Genomic DNA, 17,865 nt, shown 5'->3' on the forward strand with positions numbered 1-17,865 from the left:
ATGCTGAAGTGACACTTAGTAAAACAAGAAAATATTTGAATTAAAACTAAAAATTCAAATATTTTCATGACAATTGCCATCGACAGAAAGCGACTGTAGATATCTACAGTGCACGGAATCTAGGCCCAGGACTTCCCAAATATTTGACAGTGCTATATGAAAAGGAGAGATATTGAAGAAACAATAAAAGTTCGAAGTAGATATTAACCATACATTTTTATTAAAAGATGAACTAAGTTGGATATTACCAAAAACTTCAAAACGTTGTACCAATTTTCCACTCTTTTGGGTGTCTCTGGTTGCACATAATGTCAGTTGCCTATACTTTTGGTTCATCAATTATATTCTTGAGCTGAACTGGAGTGGTTTAGCTCCAGATTAGTATATTAGTATTATCTAGATAAATAAATCTTTTGCTAAACCAGTAATAATAAAGCCTGTTTAAATAAATGTTTGATAATTTTTATATTTTGAAAATTATAGAATTATTATAAAAATACATTTTACAAATATTTAACTTAATTACTTATTACTTTTTATAATACTTGTCCATATAATCACGAAATATTTTAGACATCCAATCGCGTACTGAAAAATAATAAAGACAATGTAAGCGATCTTTATAAATAACATAAACAATCCAATTAAAGAGTTACTTACTATTCCTCAGGTATCTATCCACGTATTCTCAGTCGATGACGACAAACAAAATACATCCATCCTCCAAGCCAAAGTAAAAAAAACAACAAAGTGTAACATATACCAGATATGCCTGAGACTTGCCTTGGATATCTGGAATTTGTTAACAAAACAGTCCTAGGTCAGTAACAAAATAAAGAGATCTAAAAACAGTTTAATGAGCACCATAGAGAGGTGCTATAAGATAAGAACCTTCTATTTTTTTATAGAAGGAAATTGTATATGGTCTGCTCAGTTTGTATGCAATATTCTACATAAAGATCTAATTATGCAATTTTTTCAAATACTGACATAGAAAGAAGAGATTTGACCAAAATTAAAGTAGGTAATTATGTCACAGAGAAGTGGTCTAGAAATAATTTTTTCCACCTACCTCTACCGAAAGTATACTTTTCCGTACCTGATTGTAGGGAGCAAAGTTGTACTTTTCCTCCCTAGGGAGGAAAAGTAAAAGTGACGTCATGGTATTTCATTTATGAAATATAACTTATTGACGCCCTGTACAATATCTAATTTCTATTACGTAAGTATCTATACAGTTTAACGTTTATTTATAAAACACCCTGTATTTTGCAGAATGGTAAAACACAGTAAATTGTTATTTTGATTTAACAAGTTTACATTAATAATTTGACTTATATTTGACAGTTGACAGTTATATTGTACCTACTTGTTAGTTTTAGTTCTAATAAATTTTGTTGGTTAGCTACATAAATAAATTAAGTAAAAATGAAAAAATTACTTGCTTTTTGAGGAAGGTGGAAAAACCATATGTATAACACGGGAGTAAAGTGCCTTTTCCTCCCTTGAATGATTACTGCCCTCCGCTACGCGTCGGGCAGTAAACTTCATTCTCGGGAGGAAAAGTAGCACTTTCCTCCCTTGTTATACAAATAGCTATTAATCATATAAAGTAATTCTATTTCTATAATATGTACAAATGTCTTCATATTTAGTTACAAACTGGATATGAATATGAAACATGAAGTTAACTTACATCTGAGAAAGAAGAAACCTTGAACATGAATTTGACTGACAAAAGAGAGCACTAATCAAGCTGTTATAGTAAAAATATACATAGGAGTGGTTACAAAGTTACTTTCACTAATTTTAATAACATAATAAAAATATTCGTTTACATAAGACTACTACTATAACACTAAAATATTATCAACCTTTTCAACCAATACTACCAGTATTATCAACCAGACACAAGTAAACTGATTAAATTATTCATGCACTCACCCAATTCTCTAATATGCAAGATTATCCTAGCGGCCAATGCCAGGTATTCCTCTTTACTCTTGGCTTTTGAAAAGATATGATGTTCCATTTCTTGACTGTTTTTCGGCGTATTCACACCAGACTGACGAATTGCCTCTTCTCTAAATTTTTTTTTAAGATATAGCAAACAACTTTAATAGTCCAGTCGGGATAGCATGTGACCTTGCGCCGAATTACCGCAAAATTTTATTTTTCTAATCTTTAGACGATATCAATAGTAGTGCAGTGTCGGAAAATATCGACCGCAGGAAACAAATTGTTATAAAAGAAATTATACAATCGAATTTTCAATACTTTCAGTTCTCACACTTTTTGTCGAAAGGTTGAAAATGGCTGAGATATTGAGTAAAAACGGTTCTCGTTTAAAATCAAGATGGCGGCTAACGCAACGGCGGAATTCAGTCGCTATTTATAAATTTACACTACTCTTGACCTCCCTTGGTTAGCATTATAAAATTGGGGGCAGCTAAAAATAGTTTTTAAATCAATAATTATGCCCCCATCCCCTTTCTACTATTTTCCCCTTAGCTCGGAAAATATCGACCGCACGAAAAAATTGTTAAAAAGAAATTGTAACAAATCGAATATGGAACTACAGTAGAACCCCGAAATTCCGAATTAATTGGGGGGACAGCCTGTTCGGATTCCGAAAAGTTCGGATTATCCGAAAGTTAGCCTAACTAATAATTCAAAGTTTACTTTGTCGTTGATTTTGAGTCGCTGCACCTGTCTCTCTCCCTCTTCCACCCATCTCAGATTGATGTCACTGATGCAGAGCCAGTGTCATCATTTGTGTTTAGTCGCTAACTACATGACTAGATTTACAATTTGAAGAAGCTCCATTTTTCCACGCTCCATAAGATGACCTTCTGGAAATCGTACAACAGCAGGATGAGAAAATGAAGAAGAAAGTGCAATTACAGAATGGATTGAAGCTGACGACAACGGGCACCAAGAATTTACGGATGAATACATTGTAGACTTGGTTCAACCTCAAGGCAACCCTAATGAAGATGAAGAAAGCGAGGAAGAAGTTTCCTTGTCATTTCGAGTGTCACACGCAGATACCACTAAAGCTCTGGGTGGCGCTTCACGTTACGTGTGAAGCATAACTCTGCTGAGTTACCAGTAGATGTAATGTTTATGTGTGAATGGTTTATCACCGCTGCGTCAATTCGCTACACTTCGATGCGTCAGAAGAAAGCTACGGAGTCAAAGACCTATTAAACCTAGATTGTTCAATTTTCTGGTTTTACTCTGTATAATAAACATGTTTTTAAGTTTTTGTCTTGAATTTTTTTCACTTGCCGTTGGTTCGGATTTGCCGAACGTTCGGATTTGCGGGGTTCTACTGTATTTTAGTTCCTACCGTTTTGTCGAAAAGTTGAAAATGGCGGTTCTCGTTTAAAATCAAGATGCTGCTAACGCAACGGTGGAATTCAGCCGTGATTTTTAAATTTACGCTACTATTGACCTCCTAAATATTAGAAAAATAAAATTTGATGTAGCTAGGCATGCAAGGTTAGGCCTATTATACGTCTAACTCGACTGGACTATAATATTTAATAATATTATCACAGAATAGCTAACCACACAGAAGCGAATCTGACTGTCATTTCCATTGATTTTGTTGGGGCCGAAATATTTGACCTTGTGCACAAGGGCGGATCCAGGACCGATTTTCGGGAGGGGCCATAAACTTTTTTTGGGGAGGAGTACTAGAAGTACGGGGGGTAATTTTTAAAAATTAGGGTTACAATGGTGAGTTTTAAGTCACCTTTCACAGACTTTGAGAAGTGCCTTAAAACTCACCATTCCTGCCATAGTACCGATTCCTACACATTTCTTCGGATCCAAGTGCAGTTCTTTCAACAAGTTTAATACTATTTTTTCCAATGCTTCTCCTGCCAGGCCTTGTTCTTTCCCTTTCTTTATTTTTACTAATTATTTTTAGGTTCTCATAAGCATCAATAAATTTGACAAAGTCTTCACGAATGTTGTTATTGTGTATATATCCCAAATTTAGAGAAAGCTGTTCCACGTGGGATCACGTAGTCGTTTCGTCAAATATTATTTGTTCAATTATTTCTTCACCACAACATGTTATTAATTGATTTTGACTGCTGCTACTAATGCATGTTGCTCAGGAAGATGCTGTGGATAGGTATAATTTAAGAGTCTTATCTCCTGACGCAATTTTAAACCTTAACACGATCGGGTTTTGCCTTAGTACCACAGCAATTCCCCTCATTCCTAGGTCCAATCATCTTCGTTCAGAAGCATAAGGCCATCATCACGATGGTCTCTTAGAGGAATATTTTGTCGACCTAAGAACACTATAGACTATAGACCCTACTATTGGTCGTAGTCTTTCTTTATTTTTTGTTTCTGTTTAGACCTCTGAGAGTCTATCTGGTTAATGACTGGCTTTTGAGGGTTGCTATAACTTTTTAGAAAATCCAGCTCAACCTGAACGCACTCCTTGTAGTATGATGTTTTTTCATGGGTTTATATGACTCCGTCTTTGCTCATGAGTTTGGCGAAAAATGTTAAAGGTTTCGTGACAAGGCTTTGGGCTCTCATCCCGTTATTGTGACCATATTTTTCATTAGAAAAATGAAACGCAATATTTGTAAAACAGTTTCTTTTGACTGTGCGATACTACCAACCAACTCCTTTGTTCTAAGTGCTAGTGACCCAAGTAACGCTTCACTTCTTTTTTATTTTTTGTGTGTATAGAATATGGAAATTTATTCGATTTTTATGGCTGTCAAGATCGTTCTAACAATTGGCACTCTGTAAAATTATCAACATTTTGATTTATAAAAAACCCAAAAGTCATTCCTGAAGCTTCTCCGTTACTTCTTTTTTTAATTCTGGTCCAGAAAACGTATATTTATCCCCTGTTTTGTACATATACAGTCGGAAAAATGAAAGAATACCCATGAATGATCACATCAATCACTTCTTTTGCATTTGATGTCTTTTTCTATAACAAACGTTTGTTATTTATACAAAAGGACAGAAAATACAAAATAAGTGATTGATGTGATCGTTCATGGGTATTCTTTCATTTTTCCGACTGTATATGTGTTTGAAATTAAAAACATTTGAACTGGAAATATTTAAATTTATATTATTCTAAATTCTCGGAGGGGGCCATGGCCCCCATGGCCCCCTCCCTGGATCCGCCCTTGCTTGTGCACCAGTTACAGAATAGAGCTTGATGTTCTAAGGAATGGACCATTCCAAATGATGTGATATTTTTGACAAGTAGTTATTATGTAATTAAATACGAAATATAAAATTTAACTATAAAATATAAATAAAATATAAAATAAAACATATATAAATAGAAAATTTAACTAAAAATACACTGTCAGTTGCAAACGTGAGGTTGCACCAGTTACGTGACGCATGAGCATGAAAATTATGTTACCGTTTTCGGCCTGAGTTTGGCTTTCGCTTCTGTGATAATAGTATCGTTCGCGGTAACGATTCCGTACTTGTCCAGGATTACTTCGCATGCGCACTTTAAAAATCGCATACGCACTTTAAAAAAGAGAACGCTCTTTTTTAAAGTGCGCATGCGAAGTAGTCCTGGACAAGTACGGGATCGTTACCGCGAACGATACTATTATTTATGTATTCAATAAAACACTTTTCGACACGCTCTACCACAAGCACAGTATTAATATGTTTATTAAGTAATATGTACTTAATATGTTCAGTAAAACATTTAAAGCCAAGAGAAATATTAATTTATTTGATACTTACATTTTTGCGACTACAATTTGTCGAAAAGTAGCCGTCCTCCTCCAAGAATTTTCATCCACCATCTTTGCTATAAAAACACTACCTGTTGTTCAAATATTTATAGTGCAGTCAATGAGGGGATTTCTCTCCGAATTCCGACCGAATGCATCAATTCACTAGATATGTTTACATTAAGTAATGAATAGCTCAAGAAATAAAGTCTACCCTATGTCACAATATTATTTTTATTTGGGGGTGGTACCCACCCCTTCTCGGGGTAGAAACTTTTATGGTCAAAAGAACCCGGAGAGTCGTTAGAGGACCTAATTCAAAGCAAAAAACGTTCTATATTTTTTAGAAAACTCTAATACTTTTTTAGTTCATCATGATTGAAAATTTGCCATTTTCATTGAAAAATTATACTTTTTCGGACGGTTTAAATAGAAAAAATCTTGCCGTTTAAATAGAAAATGGTATAACAACCTTAAAAATAAACAAATGGAAGAACAAAAAGCATGAAACAGATCAGGATGAAGAAAAATCAGGGAACAGGCCAAGACCCAAAAAGGTTTGCTGAGCCAGTGATGATAAAGATGATGTTTTGATAAACGGGTAATAATAGAGCCTCTTTTAATAAATGTTTGATTTTTGTATATTAAAAATTATAGACTTATAAATACATTTTAAAAATATTCAACTTAATTACTTATTAATCCCAGATAATCATCCATTAAGGTTCCAATGGCAAACTGAAAAATAATAAATCAAATTTAACCAATCATTATACATTATACAGGGTGTCCAGAAACTCTACCGACAAACGAAGACAGGAGATTCCTTAGATAATTTTAAGACAATTTAACCAAATTCACCTAGTCCGAAAATGTTTCCTACGGGAGCTAGAGCTCTTTGAAGATGGCGTCTTGTAATTAGTTTTTCTTAAATACATACCTCCAGAACGGTTCTAGTTAGAAAAACGAAAATTGGTACACATATTTATCTTCCAGAGATAAATCGATTCCATCCATTGTGAATTTCTAGTACCAATCATAGGCGTGCGTTTTGGGTGGGACAACGGTTATTTTATCACATAACTTTTTTGTATTTAGCTTTTAAGCATTGTTGAGACTGGATTAATAAATTGTGAGGTATTCTAGTACTAAAAGGTACTCTTGCTTTAAGTCGGTAGAATACACCGTTTTCTAGAAAAATCGATTTGAAAATTTTTCGTTTCCTGAATTTGAAAAAAAAAACGGTCTATTTTACCAACTTAAAGCAAGAGTAACTTTTAGTACTAGAATACCTCATAATTTGATAATCTAGTGTCAAAAATTCTTAAAAATTAAAGACAAAAAAGTTATGCGATAAAATAATCGTTGACCTACCCAAAACGGACGCATATGACCGGTACTAGAAATTCGCAATTAATGAAATCGATTCATCTCTGGAATATAAATAAACGTACCAGTTTTCGTTTTTCTAAATAGTTTTTTTTTGAAATTTGTTTTTGAAATTCAAAAAAATGAAATATTTTCAAATCAATTTTTCTAGAAAACGATGTATTCTATCGAATTAAAGTAAGAATAATACCTTTTAGTACTATAATATCTTACATTTTAATGATCCAGACTCAAAAGTGCTTAAAAATAAGAAACAAAAAAGTATTGCGATAATATTCTGTTGCCCTACCCAAAACGTACGCCTATGACCGGTACTAGAAATTTTCAATGGATGAAGTCGATTTTTCTCTGGAAGATAAATATGTGTACCAATTTTCGTTTTTCTAAATAGAAGCGTTCTGGAGATATTTAATAAAAAACTGCAAGAACTAAATTATCGTATTATTGCAAGAACTAAATGATCTTAGAGCGAAAGGCAAACAAGTGAGTATCAGATATCGAAATGGTACCCCATTTATTTTTGCACGAAAAAACTAACTAATGGGCCTTCCTTATCAAGTTCTCATTCCAGAATTCACCAGAATATGGATATTTTTTACCAAAATGTTCGAGGTCTTAGGACCAAACTGAATGTTCTTCGTAGTAATGTTATCTCTAACAATAACTCAGTAATTGGGCTTGGGCTAATATATAATATAGAACATAATATATATGGAAGGGATCGTAATGCAACTACCAGTGATGCTTCAAGGGGTGGTGGTGTGTTGATAGCTGTCGCTAAGAATATCCCTGCTCAATTGGTGGAGTCAAGCCCCAGCCTGGAGCAATTATTTGTTCAAATCGGCTCTGGTTCCAATAAAACCATTATAGGATGTGTATATATCCCACCAAGATCATCTCCAGAGAAATACCTACTTTTCAGTGACAAGATTGACAGCCTCTCTGAGAAGTACCAATGCCCAATGCTCTTACTTGGAGATTTTAACTTGCCGAAGGCCTCATGGGCATTTAACCAGTTCTGCTCTCATGCCATCTACTCTCCAGATACTTTGCACCAGGATGCCGAATCAATTGAGGTGATGTCAAACTTATGTATGTGCTTTTCACAATTTGTACCAACTTAACAATGTTCCCACCCATTTGGGCAAAACCCTGTACCTGGTTTTTGGTTCGAATGCCCTTTCTGTAGTTGTGACTTTGGCAGATGATGCTCTGTCACACTAATCTACTTAATGCAACCAAGGATGAATATTATTATGACTTCAAGACTGCAAACTTTAATTTGTTAAATAGCTATCTTGGAGACGTTAATTGGGACATGATATTATTAAAACATTCCATCAATGATATGCTTAATATTTTTTACGATGTTCTTTACTCAATTATACACATGGTAGTATCACAAAATAAAGTGCCTCAAGAGTACTTTCCAAGATGGTTCTCTCAAGAATTAAAAAATGTTATTATTTTAAAAAAGCAAGCACACAAAGCATTTAACGAATCTGGGAGTAGGTATGATTATATTACTTTTTCAAGATTAAGATCACAATGTAAAGTCCTATTTAAAACTTGTTACAATGAATTTGTATCCAGCTCGGAAAATGCTATTGTCAATGAGAGTAATGTGAAAAAATTCTGGTCCTATGTCAATTCACAACGAAAATCTAATGATTTACCATCTGAAATGTTTTACAATGAGGTGAGTTGCCAAGTGGGGCCTGATCTTCCAAATCTGTTTGCAGATTATTTTAAAACTGTTTACTCAACAAAAGATTGTCAGGCAGTTGAATCTTTATCCTTTAATGATATCAGCATAAATAATCTTCATATCAGTATTTCAACAATTTATGAAGAGATTTGTAATCTAAAAACCAACAAGAGTCCAGGACCAGATGGAATACTTTGTATTGTATCAACTTTCAGTCAGATTTGTCCAGACTTGTGGACTGGTGTGAAAGAAATTGCATGGATTTAAACCCAAACAAATGCCTCACTATGTATTTCTCTAAGAGACGTTTCCCCTTGGGTTTTTCCTATGCAATTTCTAACACCATCTTGATCAATATGTCAGCTACTAAGGATCTTGGAGTCTTATTTGACAATGCTCTATCCTTCAAATTTCATATCGCAGAGATTGTTTCTAGAGTCCTTAAAATGGTTGGCTATGTCAAGAGATGTACAAGAGATTTCACAAATCTCTAAGCAATCCGCCTATTGTATTGTTCATTGGTCAGACCCCTGTTGGAATATGCTACTTCAGTCTGGAATCCCCTCTATACATGCCATGTACACAAATTAGAACAAATGCAAAGAAGATTTTTGCGGTATTTGGCCTTTAAGGCTGGAGTGGATCCCCCTGATAACTACCATTACAACTATGATTCACTTTACACAAGATTTTCTCTCCCTCCTCTTCAGATTCGCAGGCAATGTAAGGACTTACAGAACCTTTACAAAATGTTTAATGGTATTGCTAATTGCCCAGATCTACTGTATTCTATTGGTTTGGCAGTGCCATCAAGGAATACTAGATTTCACCTCATGTTTCAACAACCTATTTGTAGAACTAATGTAAAGTATAATAGTTTTAGTTCAAGGTGTGTAAGGACAGCTAATAACTTGTCTCCGAACATTGATTTCAGTGTAAGTCAAGGACGCTTTATGTGCTTTGTTAAGGATTTAACGCTTAGGGTAGAACACTAATTTATAAATTTATAAGTATATTTATAGGTAGTTAGGCGATTTAGGGCCGGTTGTTCGAACGCTAATCAACAATGATCATTATCAAATATTTAATTACTGTCACTGTCAACTTCGATTGGGTTGCTGAAATCATAATTATTGATTACAATTATGAAATTACTTAATCAATTATGTTAATAATTGTTATGTTAATTGATTAACTAATCTCATAATTATAATCAATTGTTTTCAGCAACCCAATAAAAGTTGACATTGACAGTTCGTGACAGTAATTAAATATTTGATAGTGATCATTGTTGATTAGCGTTCGAACAACCGGCCCGTAGTGTTAAGTGTTCAAATAATTGTTAATTTATTATTTGTGATATGTTATCATTGTCTGTGATATGTTGATATTCAGTGATTTTAATTAAGTGAATTTACATAATATTTACATATTTTTATAATTTATTTTGAGGTTTAATGTATATTTTAGCTCTTAATTATTTTGTAATAATGGGTAAGTCCAGTAAATAAATAAATACATAAAATAAAATAAAAAACTAATTACCAGATGCCATCTTCAAATAGCTCTAGCTCCTTTAGGAAGCATTTTCGGACTAGATGAATTGGTTTAAATTATTTTAAAATTACCTGAGAAATCTCCTGTCTTCGTTTGTCGGTAGAGTTTCTGGACACCCTGTACATAATATATACAGTTTTTCCAACAGATTTTTGCACAAACGTAATGATTGATTTGCAAACAAGTTAAATCAAAACATTAAGTGAAACCTATTTTGGCATGTACTATCAATGTAATTATTAGGAAATGGCTATTATGCTGGTAGACATATTTTATAAAGGTGTTTTATTGAAGTGTTTGATCTTTTTTCGCTATCAAGAAGATTGATGGACTCACATTAAACAGCTTGAACACCATAGCGACTATATATATAGAACAGTACTAAATAAATTAAAAAAAAAAGGTAAACAGTAATCTCGAAAATAAACAAATAAGCTTTCGTTCAACAGAACTATAGTAGGACTCATGTAGTATAATGACAATCTGTAGGTTAAAAAATATTGCTTGTCACATTAGCTTAAAAATAAATAATTAGGTACAGGAAGTACCCAAATAATAGAGCAATAGTTAGTCATTCTAACAATTATGTTTGAAAATAAAAATTACATTGAAATGTAGATACAAAGACTAAAAGTTTAAATAATATGAAATACCATTTTTAAACACGAAAAATGTGCCAATCTTATTGACAATGATAAACGTCAAAATTCTTAGTAAATAATGTACCTATCAATGACATGGCGTATCACTTAGGCTAAGGCTCCACGGACGACAAATTTACGCTAGCAGTAGCCATAAAACGAACTTAGGTTCCACGGAACGGAATAGGAATAGCCGAACTGAACCGACTACAGGACTTGTGAGTAGTCGGTTCAGTTCGGCTATTCGTATTCCGTTCCGTGGAACCTTAAGTTCATTTTACGGCTACTGCTAGCGTAGATTTGTCGCCCGTGGAGCCTTAGCCTTATCCTTGTTTAAATTATTGTGGCTTCTATGGACCAGGAGCTTAATTTTGTGATGCTAGTTTCAGTGAGACCTAGCATAAAAAGTAATTCGTGAATAATTTCATGCGTGTGCAAAGATCCAGTGGAACAACTGTAAAAAAACAAAATACAGTAGTTACTTACTATCCCTGAGGCGTCTACTCTCGTACCCACTATTTTCAATCTGATTTCTCCTTCTGCTCGTATCACAACATCTTCGTCTTTAGTCTTATAGCATTGGGGATTAACGTTAGGACAAAACTCCATTTCTGCGGGTATGGAATGATGAGAAATGAAACAAGATAAAGGACCTATTTCGGCGAACATGCCAACTTTGTTGACTTGTCGAACCACCGCATCCAGGACTTCACCTTTGAATGGACGGAACACAATGGCTTTATATTTCACCGGGTAGACTACAAAGCCTTGTCCGGGTAGTATCAAACCGGCACCTATGCTATCTATAGTGGTTACTGCAATCACAAATCCATACCTGGAAAATAGGTAATTATAACCTATAAATCATGCCACAAACTTAGTAAGCTATTTTGAATGATAACAATTTTAAGTAAACCTTCAAATACGAAGATACTCCAAACATTCCAATCCAAAATACTCAGTTGATAAGTAAAGCTCCTTGGTACGTATCTAACCAGACACTTCACAATGATCTGGACATCCCACTAATCACTAATCAAGGACATAATAAAGAATCATTCAATAAAATATAAAAATCGCACCACTGACCACAACAACGAATTGATAGATAATTGATTCACCCAACCACTTGCTGAAAGAAGACTGAAGGGAGATGGGAAGAATAATACTTATTGAATGGTGACTGGGAGGGTGCCTAACTCACCTTTTGACTTATAGACTATTTGCTTATTACTTTGTATATAGACTAGATTGTAAAAATGCAGTGTATCAATAAAAAAGTAGTGTCTTACTTTCCTGTGCAAGTTCCTTCAACTTCGGTATACAGTTTAGTTTTGACTTTTTCTAACAGTTGTGGTCCGAAATATTGTGGATGTAGTAGGATTTCGTGTTCTAGAGATATCTAAAAATGATAAAAAAATATTTAAAGGACTATTCTGTTAATGTGTAGTCAGTACTTACGTGGTAAAACATTATTTTAATTTGTCTATTGATAAATTATAAACAAACGTTATTTTCCGGTGTTAAGGTTAGGATTATATTTCGTCTTCTTTTTTGTATTTGCTAGTGTTTGACATATTGCCATCGTCACCACAGCAAAATCGGTGGCAAAATAGAGAGGCAGCGCTGTTGCCAGAGCCAGAGAAAAAAATAATCTGCAAATTATTATTGCATTTTATTGCACAATAGGGAACTTGCACAATTTTTTTTTATTACATAATAATGTTCAGTCTTGTTTAAAAATGAGATTTCCAAAATTTCACGCTTCAAAAACTCGTAATAACTTAGAAATACATATTTAAAGTCTTCAGCGGTATAAAATAGTTCAAACGACCCGTGACGTCACATAGTTTTACATTAGTTATTATTATGGTTATATTTCGCGGTGTCTAGATACACGCTAACGTGTACTCAAATAAAAAAGTTAGGTATGTACACGCGAATTAAACTTCATCAAGCCAGTGACATTATTTAGCGTGCGCAGTGACTGTATATTTTGGTACATGCTATTTCGGTATCTTTAGCGTGTGTTTGATAGAAAAATATTTGTTAAAGGAAGGGAAGCAGAACTATTCAGATGTTTCAAACTTAATTGTAATAAATCAATGTATATATTAAAGTATATATTTAGGTTAGCAAAATAAATATATGTATTTAGTTGACATAACACGTAAAAAATATTGTTAAAATAATTTTTATACGTAAGTTAATTATTGTAATCAACTATTCTAAATGGGAAATAAGCCACAATTTAACTAAAAAAATGATTTTATTAACGTTTCGACGTCCAAATCGGATGTCATTGTCAAAATACAAAAATTAGTCAGATTAAATAAATTATTAGAAAAATTTTTTACTAAGCATCACCATTTTTGTTTTATTTAATAATATTTTGTATTTTGACAACGACGTCCGATTTAGACGTCGAAACGTTAATAAAATCATTTTTTGGTTAAATTGTGGCTTAGTTCCCATTTAGAATAGTTGATTACAAAAATGCCACAAGGATAATAGCTTCAGAACAAGTTAATTATTATTGTGAAAGCTGTAGGTCTTCTTTTTATTTTAATCTTTTACGGTAATACATACTATTTCATTTATAACTAAAAAAAAATATATTAATTTATAGTCTCTTATCTTTTTCGTACTGTTTTAAAATGTTCTTAAACCCATTAAAAGAACTAAATAATTGTCCACACTCAATAGTTAATTTAAAAACAAACACTAAACAAATAAAAAATAAGAAATCACTGACACTCCAACTTTTTTATTTGCGTACACGGTAACGTATACCTAGACACAACCTTATATTTAGGTATATTCTTCTTCTCCTTCTTTAGTTTATTGGCCTCCACCTACTTGGGTATTTGGCAAGCTCATCGTCGTGGAATAAGTCAAAAATATTTATATTCTGATGACATTTATCGTATGTCATTGTAATAATATATACCAGTTTGTTAAAATTGTAGTTTTATACTGTTTTTGAAGGAAAGGAACGAAGGTTTACTATTGAAAATAAGACCATTTTGTAAAAGTACGAATTTTTCTATGAATAGTTCAAACGATCAAAAACACTTGTAACGTCACATAAATGTATTTTCTACTGACGTTTATAACGTGTAATTTAAAATTCTGTTTACTTTATTGGAAAAATGTAAATGTAAAACCAAGTGACGTCACGAAGCGTTTTGGACCACCTGTTTTAATTTGAATTTTTAATCGTCTTTAGGGGCCAAACGAAAGACAAACAAAACTTTTTTATTTTTGATACATGTTTTAAATTATGTTGTGTTGTGATTTATAACATTTTTTTCGAATTTAAAAATGTATGCAAGTTCCCTATTAACAAGCTAATAAATTAGGTAGGTGATAAATTGGAAACAATCTGTCTGGTCCATGTTGTGGGGTCGCTCTTGTATGAAAAAAAATTCTGATCCGGTTTCAATGCGGATATTTTTGCGAAAAATTTTTCCTAAACAAATTCAAAAGATCACCTTTTCTGCTGCAGAAAATATTGTTTTAGATTTTTTGGATCGTTTTAAATCAAAAAAACTCTCCTGATATTTTTCTCAAGAGTTGATAGTTTTCGAGATATAAGCGATTTAAAATTTGAAATACATAATATATGCGAAAATACTCATTTTCAATTCTTGAAAACTTATGTCGATTATTATTTTTGAGAGTGCCAAGTGATTAAATTGAATTTTAAACATTAAATTTCAAGATTCTGATGAGTAATCAATGCTTATTTCAATTTAAACCGTTGTTTTTTTTGTTAATTATGCGCGTTCACTTGAATTTTAAGCCAGCCGCTCCGCTGCACGTCGCACTATATGGTGCGTCTGTCACACTTATAACTATTATACGTACTTAAGCGAAAAGTTCCTAAGTATAATCTATTATTAGGTAGGTAAATAGTTTTTTTTTATTTATTCAATTAATTATTGTCAATATGTGCTAATAATTAAATACGCAAATCAGATAGTGTCACAGCAAATCGGTAGTACTTGAGTCCACCTTTCAAACGGTGCCTAAGAAGTCCGATTCTGACATAATACGGTCCAGTATAGCATATATAGCCGAAAAATTGAACTTTGAAAATTTAGTTTTTCGGTAATTCAAAAATTCCAACTACAGTTGTGCCAATTAATGAAAGTTTGTGTGAGAACTCCAGACGTGTCTAATAATGTATATCTGGAAAAATTCGAATTTTAAATTACAGGCCTCATAATAAGTGTGATCAAATCCATTTCTTAGGGGGAAAATGGTTTTTCAGACTCATTAAATCATAATTGACCTTGGCTGCATCTACTTGTCAATGTCTTTCAAATTCGTGTTAGTGATAAAAATCGGTTAAACTGTTTAGAAGTTATCGAGCTCCAAAATTTACCCAAATTTACCAAAATTCTAGTTTTATTTTGAAACAATTTTCAATAATATTTGCTGAAGTAAAAAGTAAAACGGGCCACAAAAAGATTACCTGTAATAAAGTTTACAATTTGAGGCTCTTTTGTAGAGTGTTTTACTTCAAATTTATAGCTAATATTATTGAAAAATCTTTCAAAATAAAACTATACCTAATTTTATTTTCCATATTCATAAATCAGCTCTATTGTGACTGGAATCTTGTGTGCAACATTCATTTTTATCGCATTTATCGCGGTTTTTTATTTTTATTAATGACTATACTTGTATACTGTTTTTTACTTATTGTGTGTATTTATTATATAAGTCCTTAAATTTTTATGTTTAAATTAAACTTTTCATTGTAAAAACTTCGTATTTTATTTTGAAATGACCACAGAGCTGAGTAAGTACAAAACGGGGTAATTATGTGAAATTATTCTACGACACAATTTTAAGAAACTAACAAAAGATTCGAACAATACTAAGGTCATAAAACTGAGGAAAAATACACATTCACATTAATAATGGAATGGCTACATAATAAGTAATTTTTACCGGCTGCAAGGTGTAACCTTCGTTTAGATTGTCACGTAAGCGATGTTTTGTACGATTTGATTTAAATATAAATAGCTTTATATAAATAACGAAATTTACATGCAGACATTTATGATATGAGTAGATATCATCAAATCGTACACATGTTTTGAACATTTTTTTACTAAAGATTTTAAGTGAGTATATACCTACGATTTGTCGATTACGAGAAGGCTTTTGATTCTGTAGAGTTTGAAACAGTACTGGAAGCCTAAAGCAAAGCCGAATAGGCTACAGATACACGTCACTAATCAAAAACATTTATATGAGAACGCTACATCAAGTATACGACTACACGAAGAAACAGAAAAATTCAGCTTAGGTCGAGGAGTAAGACAAGGAGACAATATTTCACCAAAATTGTTCACGGCAGCTCTAGAGTCAATATTTAAAAACACTCAATGGCTTACCTAAAATATATGTTAACTAAAACACAATAAGATCATCATCATCATTTGGCTCTACAACTCTATGTGAGTCTTGGCCGCGTTTACTATTTCCCTCCATTGTTGTCGGTCCTGAGCAGCTATTTCCCATTGCTGTACTCCCATTTTGCGTAGATCGCTGGCTACTGCGTCCTTCCATCTCTTTCTTGGGCGACCAACTGACCTTTTTCCAACGGGCCTTTCCCAGAATGTGGCGTTTAGAAGTCTTTCGTCACTTGATCTTAGTACGTGACCCGCCCATCGTATTCTGTTTGATTTTCTGTTTGACTAAAACACAAGAGGCATACGATAATTATAAGACTATAAGAAACGAATCACATTCAGTAGTAAGAAGAATAAAATAATGATCACTGGGAACGTTTTTCGAAAGAAATGGAACATGATTTTTATGGTCTCCAAAAGGAAATATGGCTCTTTATAAGAGGTCAAAGAACGGAGCTAAAGGAACTAATAGAACCAAAACACATATTAGAAAAGGATACATGGATTGACTATCTAAAAAAGCTCTATGCAGAGGAAGAACAAAGGATGCTAGAACCGGAAACACCAGAAATTACCACAAATGAAGATGTTAATATAAGTGCACAGGAAGTATGGAAAACACTCGAAAAGCTGAAGAACAGAAAAGCTGCAGGTAAGGATGGAATACCAAACGAATTACTGAAATATTGTGGAGCAGCAATGGCAGAACAATTAACAACATTAATTAACAAAATCATAAAACACAATAAAATACCGGAAGAATGGAGAACGAGCGAACTAATTCTACTATTCAAAAAAGGAGATAAAAAGCAGCCAGAAAACTACAGAGGTATCAACTTGTTAAATACTATCCTAAAACTTACAACTAAAATCTTACAAGACGTAATGAATCAGAGGATAAGTTTAGCAGATGAACAACAGGGTTTTCGTACTGGAAGATCGTGTACAGATGCAATATTCGTCATAAAGCAAATTACTGAGAAAGAAATTGACTTAAAGAAAGCATTTGACAGAGTAAGACTCAAAGATGTAATCCATCTTCTGTATAATAATAGTCCCTCTAGATATCATAAAAACTATTGAAAACATCTATCAAAACAACAAAATGGAAGTCAGAATAGATGGACAACTTACAGAACCTATAGATATAGGCAGCGGAATAAGACAGGGAGACTCATTGAGTCCTGTGCTTTTCAATTTAATCATGGATGAAATCATCAAAAACGTCAACAAAGGAAGAGGATATAGAATTTGAAACAAAGAAGTAAAAATACTTTGCTACGCAGACGACGCAATATTGATAGCCCAAGATGAAGATAGTTTGAACGAAAAATCCTCAGACACATATATAAGGCGGTGAAAGAAAATGACGTATGGCGCAGAAGATTTGA

General features: G+C 33.0%; 2 protein-coding genes across 2 annotated transcripts; both read right to left on the reverse strand.

Annotated features, from left to right (window-relative positions):
* Positions 1 to 448: 448 nt before the first annotated feature.
* Positions 449 to 6,069, reverse strand: LOC114324144 (mediator of RNA polymerase II transcription subunit 15-like). The gene is made up of 4 exons (XM_028275442.2): positions 5,761 to 6,069; positions 1,945 to 2,084; positions 661 to 792; positions 449 to 588 (listed from the first exon to the last, which is right to left on the reverse strand). Exons 1-3 carry the CDS (start codon positions 5,820 to 5,822, stop codon positions 689 to 691), a joined length of 306 nt encoding a protein of 101 aa, XP_028131243.1. The 5' UTR covers positions 5,823 to 6,069; the 3' UTR covers positions 449 to 588; positions 661 to 688.
* Positions 6,070 to 6,367: 298 nt separating this feature from the next.
* Positions 6,368 to 12,731, reverse strand: LOC114349374 (DNA-directed RNA polymerase II subunit RPB7). Its single transcript, XM_028299763.2, has 4 exons — positions 12,507 to 12,731; positions 12,338 to 12,447; positions 11,532 to 11,880; positions 6,368 to 6,488 (listed from the first exon to the last, which is right to left on the reverse strand). The coding sequence occupies exons 1-4, from the start codon at positions 12,516 to 12,518 to the stop codon at positions 6,438 to 6,440; spliced, it is 522 nt and encodes a 173-aa protein (XP_028155564.1). The 5' UTR covers positions 12,519 to 12,731; the 3' UTR covers positions 6,368 to 6,437.
* Between the last annotated feature and the right edge of the window lie 5,134 nt (positions 12,732 to 17,865).

Source organism: Diabrotica virgifera, chromosome 1, assembly GCF_917563875.1.
Source record: "Diabrotica virgifera virgifera chromosome 1, PGI_DIABVI_V3a".
Taxonomy (NCBI): Eukaryota; Metazoa; Arthropoda; class Insecta; order Coleoptera; family Chrysomelidae; genus Diabrotica; species Diabrotica virgifera.

Bases quoted from the DNA above. Each gene is read 5' to 3' on its own strand.
- LOC114324144 (XM_028275442.2), bottom strand. From the start codon at position 5,822: ATGGTGGATGAAAATTCTTGGAGGAGGACGGCTACTTTTCGACAAATT. The intron at 2,085-5,760 runs GTAAGTATCAAA...AAAAAAATTTAG, and splicing joins CAAATTGTAGTCGCAAAAAT to AGAAGAGGCAATTCGTCAGT. The intron at 793-1,944 runs GTGAGTGCATGA...AACAAATTCCAG, and splicing joins CTTGCATATTAGAGAATTGG to ATATCCAAGGCAAGTCTCAG.
- LOC114349374 (XM_028299763.2), bottom strand. The intron at 11,881-12,337 runs GTAAGACACTAC...CCTATTTTCCAG, and splicing joins GAAGGAACTTGCACAGGAAA to GTATGGATTTGTGATTGCAG. The intron at 6,489-11,531 runs GTAAGTAACTAC...ATTATTTTTCAG, and splicing joins GAGTAGACGCCTCAGGGATA to TTTGCCATTGGAACCTTAAT.